Here is a 12,852-nt window from a genome sequence, read left to right on the forward strand (position 1 = left end):
TTTGGTTATGGTTAGAATTTGTGAGTGACAGCCATGTGACAGCTGGGAGTCAGCAAAGATTTTGTAGGGATGGAAATTCCTGAGATAGGACACACGACTGCTCATGCGATCTGCATGTGCCTATCATCATGCTGTATTATAATAGCTGACACTATGGTTTACCAGTTCTCCAAAAGAGAGGCTATAAATTAGGAAGAGGATTTGAGGAATGGTAGATGAGAAATGAAAGTCATAACATTTGAAAACAAAGGGATAAAGATAACTTGTTTTCATGTTATCAAAACAAGCAAACGAAAATCTCCAAGCAAACCACACAACAGTAGTAAAACTTGCATTTCCATTATTTACCTTTAGTGACAGGTTATTATTTCCTTAGAATATAATTTTTTTTCTTGCTAACTTATCTAGAAAGGCCTCGATCCTACAAACACTTACACTTAATTTTAAGTACGTGAATAATCCCACTGATTAGAGCGATTCCTACATTTTCAGGAGCAGGGCCTAAGTCACAACGTGCAATTAAGCAGAGGCATTTCCAAAGAACTGCTTCATTTTCCCTTCTGGGGGTCTTACACAAACATGAAGCCAGTGGGGACATGCAAGTTAAATCAAACCTGAAAAACTGAAATACTTTCCCTTTAACACTGAATTCAAGCTGATACAGTATCACATGACCTTTACCGTAATTTCTATTAAAATCATTTCATGTCTGGTTGCTTCTGCTATCCTGGCTCATTTGTATTGTTTACAACAAGTCATTGCTCTCGACAGTTAGTGGTGGCTGAATCCATGGTTACCAGTTTTTACATTCACTGGTTAAATGGAATGCAGCTCTTCGGTGGGGTTTCATGGAGAAAGCTCTTAAGAAACCACAATCCAGCTATCAATCAGGCTAACCTGGGAGAAATTAATCTGATAAACAGAAGTATCATTGCGTATGAAAAATTTATTGAAAGGGAGCTCAAGGCTTTTATTAGTCGCAGTCGCAAAAGTGGACACGTTCGGATCGGACTTGGTGCACGGAAGACTTAGGTTATGTGGTCTCTGTCTGACATTCATCCATGTTGTGCCTTCTCTGGCGCTCACTGCTAATAAAACTATACTGTTTAAGGCTTTAAAAAAAAAAAAAAAAAATCTCAAACACTTATTTTACCAGAAATGTGCTCGGAATATAAATAGTGCTTAAATACAGGTTTAACCAGACTGCAGTCCCGGCAAAGTAACTTAAACAGACACAGACAAGATAGTAAAACACAAAATAGACAGCCTTGAGTAGAATTCAATTAAGACAAAAAACACCCCAAACAGTGCAACGTTGTTAACGACTAAATTAAGCCTGCAACAAATATATTTTATTGCTACCTAAGAACAATACGCACTAATTCTGTTTGCCCTGTTATTTATAATTTGGTGTAGGGTGGGGTTGCCAAAAACAAAAAGCAAAGCAAAAACTTATTTGCAAGACGGACCCCCAAATCCTTTAAAATGCCTAAAAAACATAAGAAAAGTTCTCTATAGTTTGATGGCTACAATAATTGTCCCACAAGCTACATGAGAGCAACAAATAGTTAAATCAAACATATTACTACTAGCTCATCTACTGCAAAGTCACTGTATCAGAAGCCCGAATTGATTTGTTTCCTTAGAACAAATTGAAAATGAATGTAACATAACATCCGAAAAAAAAAGAAAAAAATCCCTCCTGCCCTGCTAATCGGATATTGTATAATGGTTGACTGCAGCTTTGCACCGTGCTATTGTTGCCTATATCATACATACTTACAGGTTCTGGGTTCTTCCAAGAGTTTGGTGCAGTTTCAAGGACAAATGTCTTAAGGAAGTCTTTCTACTGTGCAGCAGTGATCCTAGCTCTGATCTCATTACATGAGCAAAGTGCTACAGCTGACAATATAAAGGAAACTTCCTGCGTGAAGAAGAAATCTTGGAAAGTCTCAGGGTTAAAAAGGCTGCTTAAATGTGCTGCTTGATTTGCTCCCTAGTTGTGTATACACAGTAGCAGCTGATCTCTGTTTGCAGCCCTGCAGAAAGAAACCTTTGCTGAAAACCAATGGCATCACATTTCAGTGGAGCTACTGCCAGGCTCTGGAGAGCAAAGCAACCTTTGACAACTTCACCCAGTTCGAATCACCGGCGTTTGCTGCATGTCCTGCAGGACTTTGGAAACTGCATATTTATGGGATTATTTTTATTAATGCCGCTCGGAAATCCTGGGTCCTAGGCAGTCGTGATACAGGTAAAAGTCTCCCTCACTGTAATAGGAGGTTTTGACTGTGTCACGACTGTGAACTGCAGAATTTGCCACAATATATTTTGCTTTGTCTTGATTGTGGCATTTGCAGATGAGAAGCTGTTAGCTGCGCTCAGAAGCATTTTCTGCCTCGGAATTGCTAAATTAAGTGCAATAGGCATCCTGTTTATCCTAAATTCATCCAGAGCCTGCCTTGCATCAGTCACACACTTCTCAGTGCTTTTTTTTCTGATACAGAGCACAAGTCAAAAGATTTTGAGCCTGAGAGTGGGAGGGGGCTGGTTCTTTCATCTAATATCTTCTCTAGAGCCTTTGAGCATGGTTCCCATTGGACAAAAATCATGGAGTACAACACCCCAAATTTGGCCAAGTTTGGTATTCTGACCAAAGTCCCAGCGTGACTCCAAATATCTGTTAGTGCCCCCTTAGCTCCTGCCTCGGCCCTCCAGAACCAACCAGAGATGGGCAGAACCTGCATCAGCTTCTGCGGTTCTTACTGCTGTCCAAGTAAACTAGTAAGATCAGAAAAGCAACGTTTAAAAATAATACATCTGCTAGCGCTACTTCAACTCTTCAACCAGGAAGCAATACACATCCTCACATTTGATGTTAAAGAATTATCAATAATTAATTCAGATTTAGCTGTTACACCATTTAGCCCAGGGTGATTCTCCAAAGAGTAACTGGGACCAGACACTCCCCCAGCACACAATCAGAGCATAACCGTAGAGCTTGCATGCTGCTTTCCAAATGGGACCTACTTCTCCCTCCAGGACAACCAGCAAACCTCAGAACCAAAATTTAGACGAGTCCCTTTTAAAAGTACACCATTGCAGAGTTTGGTTAGGAGGAGTTAAGGGGATTTTTCCAGGCATTTGCAAGACAGATTATTCACCACCCTCTTTTCCCCTCGGGCGCTATGACTATTCTAGCTACTAGTATATTGCGTGTTATTTCTTTAATATTTTGAACTTTATTCCAAAGGGCAGAAACCAAAACTGACAGTACATCAAGACAGCATGCTCTATGATTCAAACAGCAAAATAATTGAGATCCTGCGCATACACAACATCCGAGCGTGCGTACGCACGTTGCACACGTGCGCGCACGCTCACTCACAAGCACAAGTACAAGTACAAGGCTTTGTGGCCCAATTTTCAGAGATACTCATAGCTCGTGTCTTCACTTCCCTTTGATTACAAAAGGTAAGAACAAGCAAAATCTGATTAGTAAAACATTAAAAATAATTGTTATAAAAGGTAGGCACCATTTATAGCTGGCTGACCATACTGATTCAACATGCGCTTCCACCCAAATTTGCTTCTCTCCTTTGGGAGAAGGATCCTGTCCACCCCTGGACCGTGTCACACCAGAGAAATGAAAGCGTGTGGTGGCACCAGCAGGATTAATCTTGCACTTCTCCCGGGAGAGACAGTGCAAGGCCGGGAATCGGAATCCTGGCGATGAGGCCGGGCTCCATTTAGGCTCTGCCACTGACCGGCTGCGTCACCTCCGACCCATCACCTCACCTTTCCATGCCTAAACTGGCACCGTCACACGTAACGCATGTTGCAAAAGCACAGTTTCCGTGCCTCTGTTGCCCAAGCTGCGAGACAGGGATTGCATGTCGGAGAAAGGTAAAGGACTAAAACCTGAGGTTGTGCATCCAGCTCCCAGCTGTGCCGTAAGAAGTGCCATGACCTTGGACCGCCTGCTCTCTGTGCTCCGGTGCCCAGCCTGCTGCCCAGACTCTGCATACCTCGCTCTCAACCCTTGTCCGCCTGGTCTCTTTAGACTGTAATACGGCAGGAGAGGTTTTTTTCTGTGAGAAATTCAGCACAGACTAAAACAAGCTCTTTTTTGTCAGGTGGAACTCAAGACGTTAATTTAAGACAAGTAAAAAAAAAATAAAAAAAAAATCCCGGTGGAAGCAGGAATGTCAGTGAATGAAGTTCCCTCCTTAAGAGGCTTTAAACACCCAAGTGTCTGCGCAGAAAGGCTGAGACTTCCGAATGCAGCACGAGAGCAGTAATCCGACCGTATTCCGCAGTCCTATCCCACACAGCCCAACGGGCACTTGTCAAGGCTGGAGGACATCCACTCCGGGTTGGACTCCACTTCTCCTTATGCCTCCTCTCTAATTGTGTCCCATCCGTCACAGCAGGGTCAATACGGATCCAGGGACACAGCTCCTTCAGCTCCCCTCTCTTGTAAAAATATACACGGATCCCAATCACGGGACACACAGGAATTGCCAAATCTTTCTCCTCCCAGTCTCCCAGCTATACCTCAACCTGCGACACCCTGTCTTTCCTTTTCTCTTTTTTCTAATTTTCTCACTGAATTTTGTTTACACAGCATTGTATCCAGCAGGGAGCATAGTAACAATTCAAAGCCCATTTTCCAACCTTCAGAGGACAGGGAAGAGTAGCCCAGCTACTAAGGAGAGATGGCAGAATATGTTCGGAGAGGATGGGGAGCAAGAGCTGGGTGAGAAATGAAGAAGGGGAAGCCGACCCCGAGCTTACACGATGTCAGAGGCTGTATGTCTCCTTCGCTCCGCCACCCGTCCCCAGTGCAAAGGGCGGCCCTTGGAAACCAACCCCCCCGCCTGCTCTTCTGAGGTCTAAACTAGTACTGGTGCCCAAGATGGGCCATGCCCTGCCTTCCTGACATCCATCAGCTGTAACAATTTAGAAAGCGTCTTGTTTCATTCGTGCAGGCCTTAAAATTCAAAGACATCATCAAGAGGAAGTCATTTAAGGCTAATGCTACAAACAAGTAAAACAGAGCAAATTCTCGGTTTTAGCATCAATCTCAGGATATTTGTTGTATATTTTAAAACTCTGCTTCCAGGAGCCAAGTAATAAGAGACCGGCTTTCTCTTTTAAAAAGAGATTTCTGGTTCTTGTAATAAAAGAGGGATGATTGAAAGTAACCGCAATAAAACAGAAGCCCAGCAGGAGCACCGTGACACTTTTAAAAGTCACACCTTTTAGCTAGTCTCAGAATTTTCAATAAGCAGTATTTGGTTTAGTTATCAAGCTCTGAACCCAATAGGAGTACACAGAGTAATGAGGGCTACACCTGAAAGTGCCTGGAAGGCCAGACTCCAAGAAACACATCCCACCTGTTTTATTCAGACACTTAGATTTTGCTTAAGTATTAAGTCTGAAACTCTGTTCATCTAGACCTGTCTGATCTCTGCACAGATCGTGAGTATGTCCGACCACCAGTCTATCCATATATGTGCTCACTGTGACTACTGGATTTCCTTCTTAGCATTTTAATGCATTTGGATCCTCGTCAATGCATGGAACACGTTCCTCATCCTCACACACCGAGTGACTACACTTTCCTCATTGAAATTCCTCCGTAAAAGTCACTTCTCCCTTTTCACCTATTAAGGCTTTAAACCAAAACTAACAGAATCATCAAGAAATTTGTATGCCTAAGCTAGCTGTTGTTCCCATTAGCAGCATCGCACTACCTGATCGTTCAAGATTCTCTTTCCTGTTGTATTTACTATGCTCACACTTTGCGCTATGTGTACAATTAAAAACTGTTTGTTTTTTTCATATCGTTCTTGTCTTTTGTTTGCTCTCCAAAGTATCCAGCATACTTTGAAACCAATATAGGTGATAATATAGATGTAAATATCGCCATGGAGGCGTCACAATAAATTTGACATTTGGAATAATTCATTCAAGGTGCCTAGATCCAATTTAAATTCTTTCCCAATTTTAACCGAGGCTTCATAACCAGATGAACTTAAACGAAGGTGTACGACTTCATGCTACGCTGGTAATCCACCCTAACTAGGAAATAAATTTTCAGTGATGAAGTTGAATTGTTCGTACAAAACGCCAGCTTCAGCTTTTCACCCATACAAAATAGCTTGGAAAATATATACTGCATGTGTTTATTATAGCTACAGTTGCTATGAACATCTATAACTCTCCAACAATTTCTTTGATTTATGTTCAAAAACATACAGGGCATGAAATGATGCCTGCAACCTTACATTTCCCTCAAGAACATTGTGGGGAGAAGATATATTCCAAAACATCATGTTAGATTCCTTGTTATGTCTCCTTTTTAAAATAAATGTATGATAATCAATTACACATGCTTCAAAGCAACTGCCACTAGATTCCCCAACAGTAAAGCTGTTTGAGAAAAGTTCCATTTTCTTTCCCCTAATGGGTGAGTTATAATAAGAGATCTTGCTCAGATATTAGAGGAAAAAAATTGTATTATAAAGGATAGGCCCTGCTCAACTTGTATATGCACGCACAGGTTTGTGCTTGCCTAGACTTGACTTAGAACAAGGTTTTCAGAGAAGTAACATCTCCACCGATCAACATGCTAACAAAAGCACGTGTGTGTGTGAAGATCTTGCACCTAATCTCCTTGTCATATATGCTTGTAGTAATCCAACTGATGTCAAGAGGATGACACAGATGATAAGTTAATGTATCGGGCTCGACTCTCCTTTCAACCTCAATATGCAAAACATTCATTTAAGAAGTCCACCCAGCTGTAGCTTCCACTACAAACAGAAACCTGCAGATGTTTATGGGAATATCAATTAAGCTGAATGGGAGCTCTGCCATTAATGCTGGTGCATGTAAGATTGGACTTTGCAGATCTGCCTGAACTCCGTGCAGAGGCTGAAGTGCATGTTTTCTCCAGGGTATTGAGGCCGATGGGTTATATGCCATTAACAGGTGAGCATAATATGGATGATAGATCTCCACAACCTCATGGCTCTGGCACGGGGACAAGGGCAGCACCCGCGGGCAGCACCCTTGCCCATGCTGGGGACACCGGAGCAGCTGGGAACGCATGCAGCGGCATGGCACCTGGCGTGGGAAAGGTCAGGATCTTGGGTCTCCTCCGCACCCCGTAGTTTGTTCTGCCTGCACCCCAAGCAGGGAGCTCCCGTTCCCTGCGTCCTGGGCTTTTACTGCCTCGGGTTACACAGCAAACTAGACAGCTGGCAAACAATATAGGAAACTGGACTGGATGGGACAAGCCCCTCTAAGGAGGACTGACGCCTGCTGGCACCGAGCTTCAAGCAAATATGGAACATAGCCCTGTGCATCCCTGCAAGTATGCAAAATTTGTGTGCCAAATCCGGAAACAGAAATAAATTCACTCATTCCACCACCACCACCCCCCCTTTTTTTTTTTTTCCCCTGTCTTCCTTTGAATCAAACCCTCAAAGAAGGAAAATTCGCAGGAGGGGAGATACCGGCTTGCACCCTCTTTGGACTGCAGCGCCATTTTATCCGTTACTACTGAAGCCTTGGAGGAGGAGGGGAGATTACTGGACGTGTGTGCCTATTGCCCATGCAGCCCCAGCTAGATAGCATCAACAGTTGTTCTCCTATTTTCACAGCGGGAAATAAGCAGGTACTAGCTGTATAGGAATAATCAGGAGGAATCTAGGTCAAAATCAAAGCAAGACTGCTCTGTCCATTTGACAAAACTCACATGCAAACACAATACCCACGCAAAAACAAAGAACTTATTTGTAACAGTTATCTCTCGTCAGATTGCTAAACAAGCGTGCAAATGTTGGCCTACCTTGAGTAAAAGACACTATTCCTTTCCTGTGACTTTTGAAAAAGGCATTCGAAATCAATATAAACTTGTGATATTAGGAAATTTTATAATCATTATTTCAAAAAGGCAGACTTGAAAGGGTCTCTTGTTCATGGGTAAATCTTCAGTTAGTTTTTCTAGTACCGGTGGTTCAATCGAAAGATTCGCCAACTGCCCCCTGGAGAAAACTGAAGATCTGCATTTAAATGGAGATATAGTATTTCCAAATGCACGGTACCTGCGAGGCAGATACTGTCAAGGTTTCTTAGTGAGTGGATCTCAAATTGTATTAGGTACATTTCAGTGCTGTAACTATCCCCATTTCATAGGACTGGGGCTATTTCCGTATCATTTTTCTGTGTGCATGCTTTGTAATATTTGTCCTGATAAGTCAAACTTAAACCCCCTGTCTACAACAAAGCCCTCACATAGCAACAAGAAGGAATTACAACCTTATGTATAATTTTCTGATATGGATGGTGAAGACTATATTAGATAGCTTGACTAGAAATCTTAAATAATTGAAAACTCTGATGACTTAATAGAGTAGTAAGCTTGGTTTACAATGCAGCCAATTTAGAGTCATAAAAACACTGTGTAAAATTTTTATCTTGTGGTTGACCATTACGTATCCTATTTATTATTCCAAAGTATTTCAACGGCATTTTTCTTCATCAATGTGGCTGCTGGCATTTAGCACCCACTCTCTAAATGCACGTGATTTTCCTGGAACAGCTTCAGGAAAAGAAAACAAAAAATTAGCAGATCACTACAAAACTGTTCCTTGTTACAATATGCATCTTTTCACATTCTGACTTGAACCGACCTCATGCGCTGCAAAATACATTCGAAACTGCCGAGACTTAAATATAATAAATCAAAGCCATCTACGTGAAGTTAAAAAGACTGGTGTAACTACTGATCCAGGCACATCAGAGAACCAAAAAAAAAAAAAAAAATAAAAAAAAATCAAACCTCATGAATACTTTGTTGCTAATGTACACGAGTTCAAAGAGCAGCATTCCTCTTAGGGAAACATCTTAATTTTCATATCAGAAAATCATCCTAACCTTCCAGAAAAGTTTTTGTGAGTATGCAAGGAAGGCACAGAGAGAAGGTTTAGAGTGCAAAAGATACTCGTGATGGGTTTCAGGCACGCAGGCATTAGTCCAGGCAGCCTCTCGCTGAAATTCAGGTTGCAATTGAAACGTCCCTGTAAACAAGGTTACTGCGAACGGCCCAAGATATCCTTCTCAGCAACACCTTCACCAGGAGCCCTTCAGCTGTCTACTTAGTTTGTTATACCTTATCTCGCAGCCCTGACATCCTAATGCTGATTCAAATTCAGGATTCAAAATGAAAGATGAAATATCTCTAAGATCACTTAATATTGAAATACTGTTGCAGTAATAAGTGGTGCCAGGCTGGAGATAGGGATATAGTACTCTAGTGGTAACCTTTTAATTTCTGACAAAATACTGTGGAATAACTGTGATACTGCACACACAGTTAATGCAATCGATTTGTTTTCCCTATTTTGATAATGAGCACGCTGAATGTCGTGTTTACCTTCTCCTGCCCCTGGCACATTTTAAGCTGTAAAGTCCTCTAAAAGGAGACCCGCCAGATTCCCGTACAGGCATGAAACCCCTCGCACCACAGACACACGCCTCCCCCCCACCCAGCACGCAGAACCACGGCTACCTTGATGCTCTCAAGACAAGGAAGATCATAACCACACGAGTCGCTTCGTCATTCTAAGTCTTTGGCTCTTTTCAGTGGAAATGCAACGCACGCGCCGCATATAATCTAACGTAGGTTATATTGTAAACTACTCCCGCTCTGAAAGCGAGGGTTGGTACGCTACACCAGAACATTTTGTCCTCCGAAACAAACCAGGGAAGTGCCACCAAAATGTATCAGGCAAGTTTTACGCTTTGTATTTGAGATGGGGTGGCTAAGAAATGCTCAAAACTTTGGTGGTTTTATACAAAGGGCATTCAGATTTCCCTCCTGGCCACAAACGATGACAGGTTGAAGTGGGGAGGGTCATCTGTTTTTCTGTAGGGTTGCGGTTGCCGTTAAGAGTCTCCTTAACGCTATGAAAAGAGAGGACTCGGGGGGGGGGGGGGGGGGATTACAGGAGAGAAACCCAGGCTGCCCAGTGCCTGCCTTCCCACACTACCGTTCACCTTCGGTTTTCCCTCCTTTGTATTCTACTCATTTTTACTTGCCTCCCCCATTATTTAGTCATCTCCTAAATGCAGTCCTCTCTTCTTTGGTATCACGAGAAACATATTAACTAGACCAAGTACTCGGAGCGCTTCCCCTGCAGCACTTCAAAATATACCTCCAGACCATTCGCTCCTTCATAGCATTAATGCTGAGGGGAAAGCAAAAGAATTAAAAAAAAAAAAAAAAAAGGAAAACAAATCTTCTCGCAGCCGGGTCACATGCAGCCCCCCCAGATGCAAGCGCTCCTCTGACCCCCCCCCAAGCCCGGAGCTGGGAGGGTGAGCTATCGGGAGGAGCAAGCAGGACGTTGACTTTCCTCCACACTTTTCCCTCGTCCCTCCCGATTTCGGGTGCGAGCAGGGCCCCGCCGCCTTTGTGTGTGGGAGGGTGGGTGTTGGGGGGGGGGGGGTGGGGGTGGGGGTGTGCCTGCGTCCCCCCCCCCGCGCCCGCTCGCCCGGCCGCGGGTCCCGCCGCCACGGCACGAGCGGAGCAGAGCGCAGCGCGGGTCCCGCGTGGCACGGCCACGCCGCCGCTCCGGCCAGCGGGGGACACCAGTAAAGAAACCCCCACCGGCGGCGGCGATGCCCCCCGCCCGGCGTGCAGGGCTCCCACCAGGCCTGCTCGGCTCCCACGAACCGCTCGCAGAAGTCTTTCAGGAAGGAAAAGGCGGCGGGGGAGGGATGGGGACGAGGACGACCACCCCCCCCCACACACACACACACACACACCCCGCCACCTCCGCCGGCCTCTCCCCGCCGGGGCGGGCGGGCCCCGCCGCTGCCCGGGCCGCGCCGCAGCCGGGACACTTCGGGGCTGCCGAAAGGGCACCCCGAGGGAGGCGGGGCGACCCGGGCAGCCGCCGCGACCCTCACACGCGGCCCGGCACCGGCTACGGAGAGTCCGGCGCCCCTTCCCCGCTCGTAACCGGCAGAGCCACCCCGGGACCCCGGCCCCAAACTCTTTGCTGGCTAAAGCCTCGTCACTTCCCCGGCACTCCTGACCCCGGGCGAGGAGGGGGGGGGGGGGGAGGACAAAACCTGCTGGGGTAGGATCTGTCAGCAGAAAGGGGAAAAAAAAAAAAAAAAATAAAAAAATCATTCTCCCCCACCACCACCCCCCAGCCCCCCGAGCCAATAATTTCAAATAATTGTCCGAGAGCCAAGAACCACTGAACCCCGGGTGGCCGGTGCTGTTGTGCGGCTTTTTACGAAGCTGATTTTTTTCCGGGGGGGGGGGGGGGGGGCAATGACTCTGAGCAAGTGCAATTGGCGAGGTCTGAAGGTGGAATGGGGGGGGGGGGGGGGGGGGGGGGGGAGCGCTTCTGGCAGCGGCTCGTCTCCAAGCAAAAACCTGCCCCCGATGCAATGTCAGCTCGCAGAGGTGCGGGGAGGGGAGGGGGGGGCTCGCTTTACCTGGTCAGCTCAGAACCGCAGGCAGGTTAATCAGGTGAGTCGTCGGGGATTTTAAAGAAGCCGAAGCCGGTTTCTTTGCTAGGAAAGTCTACAACACCATGCAGGGACATTGCAAAAATCTTTACACACGCCTCCTTTAACTGGGCTCCCGCGACCTCCGCCGGCGAGGGGGGAGCCGCCGGCGGGCGGCAGGCCGCGCGGCGCCGCGGCGGCGGGGCGGGGGGCGCGGGGGGCGGCGGCGGCGGCGGGCGCGGCCCGGCGGGCGGGCGGCGGCGGCGGGCGGGCGGCGGCGGCCCCGGGCCCCGCGGCCCCGGCCCCGGCGGCGTCCCCGGGCCTCCCTGCCGCCTTGGTAGCGCCGGTCCGCACTCGGCCTGACCCGGGACGTCACGCCGCCTGTCTGTTTTCTCAATGATAACTTGGCAGGAGAAGGGGGAAGCGGCCGGGTTTTTCCTGGGCTCGTTACCGGGTACGTGCACGTTTCTTTTTGCATGCGGCGGCGCTTTTTTTTTTTTTTTTTTGCCTTTTTTTTTTTTTTTTTTTTTTTTTTTTTTTTTTCCCCCGAAGCGAAATAATAATAAAAAGCCGGGACAGGAAATCCGGGGCGCGGCGGGGGCTGCCGCCCCGCGATGGTGGCGGCCGCTCGCCGGCGGGCGCGGGGGAGCGGCGGCGCGGGGCGGCGCGGCCGAGGGGAGCAGGCATGCGTTCATCTTTTTGTCTTTCATTTTACCTTCAGGGTGACATTCAGTGCCAGGCGAGCCTCGCCGGTCACCGCCAAGTCCCACCTGGAAAAAAAAAACAAACCACCCCCCCCCCCCCAAAAAAAAAAAAAGGAAAAGGAAAAGAAACCCACCCAAAAGCCAACTACCGAAAACGGGGGGCGGGGAGGGGGTGCCACCCCCGCGGCAGCTCGGATGCGGGCGGCCGGGTCCTCCGGCGGCGGACGGGACACCTCGCCCGGGGGACGCGGGGACATACACAGCCACGCACACGCCGCCAGCAGGCCATTTGCCGGGGGGGGGGGGGGGGGGGCGGGGGGGAGCGCACGCACCAAAAAAAAAAAAAAAAAGGCACCCGAAATGCAGGAGGAAGGTAGGCGAGGAGCAACGCTGCTGGCCGTGCAGCCGCCGCACCGCTGCTGCCGTGCAGGCCCGGCGCCGCTTCCCCCCCCCCCAAATCTCCTGCAAGCCTCTGCAGGGGAAGGCTGGGGGGGGAGTGGGGGTGTGGAAGGGGGGGGCCCTGACGCCCGGCCTGGTGACGGAGGGGGGGGGGGTGGCCGTGCGAGGGCTGCGGGGCCGGCGGGAGGCAGGGCGGCGGGCGGGCGGCAGC

At 47.6% G+C, this 12,852-nt stretch overlaps 1 protein-coding gene across 12 annotated transcripts in view; it reads right to left on the bottom strand.

Moving 5' to 3' along the window:
- The window catches only part of ESRRG (estrogen related receptor gamma), a 409,846-nt gene that overhangs the window by 377,169 nt on the left and 19,825 nt on the right, over positions 1-12,852 (bottom strand). For 4 of the 12 annotated variants that reach the window (XM_049833519.1, XM_049833523.1, XM_049833522.1 and 1 more), the window contains exon 1: positions 11,527-11,672. The exons of 6 other annotated variants lie outside the window; for them this stretch is intronic. Coding sequence is in view for 1 of the 6 variants with exons in the window: in XM_049833515.1 (XP_049689472.1) it covers positions 1,784-1,881 (98 nt within the window). In the remaining 5 variants the exon portion in view is untranslated. Of the gene's footprint in view, positions 1-1,783; positions 1,987-11,526; positions 11,673-12,376; positions 12,400-12,852 lie in introns of those variants that run through there. 2 more of the 12 variants (XM_049833526.1, XM_049833515.1) reach the window with 2 other exon arrangements.

Source organism: Accipiter gentilis, chromosome 30, assembly GCF_929443795.1.
Source record: "Accipiter gentilis chromosome 30, bAccGen1.1, whole genome shotgun sequence".
Taxonomy (NCBI): Eukaryota; Metazoa; Chordata; class Aves; order Accipitriformes; family Accipitridae; genus Astur; species Astur gentilis.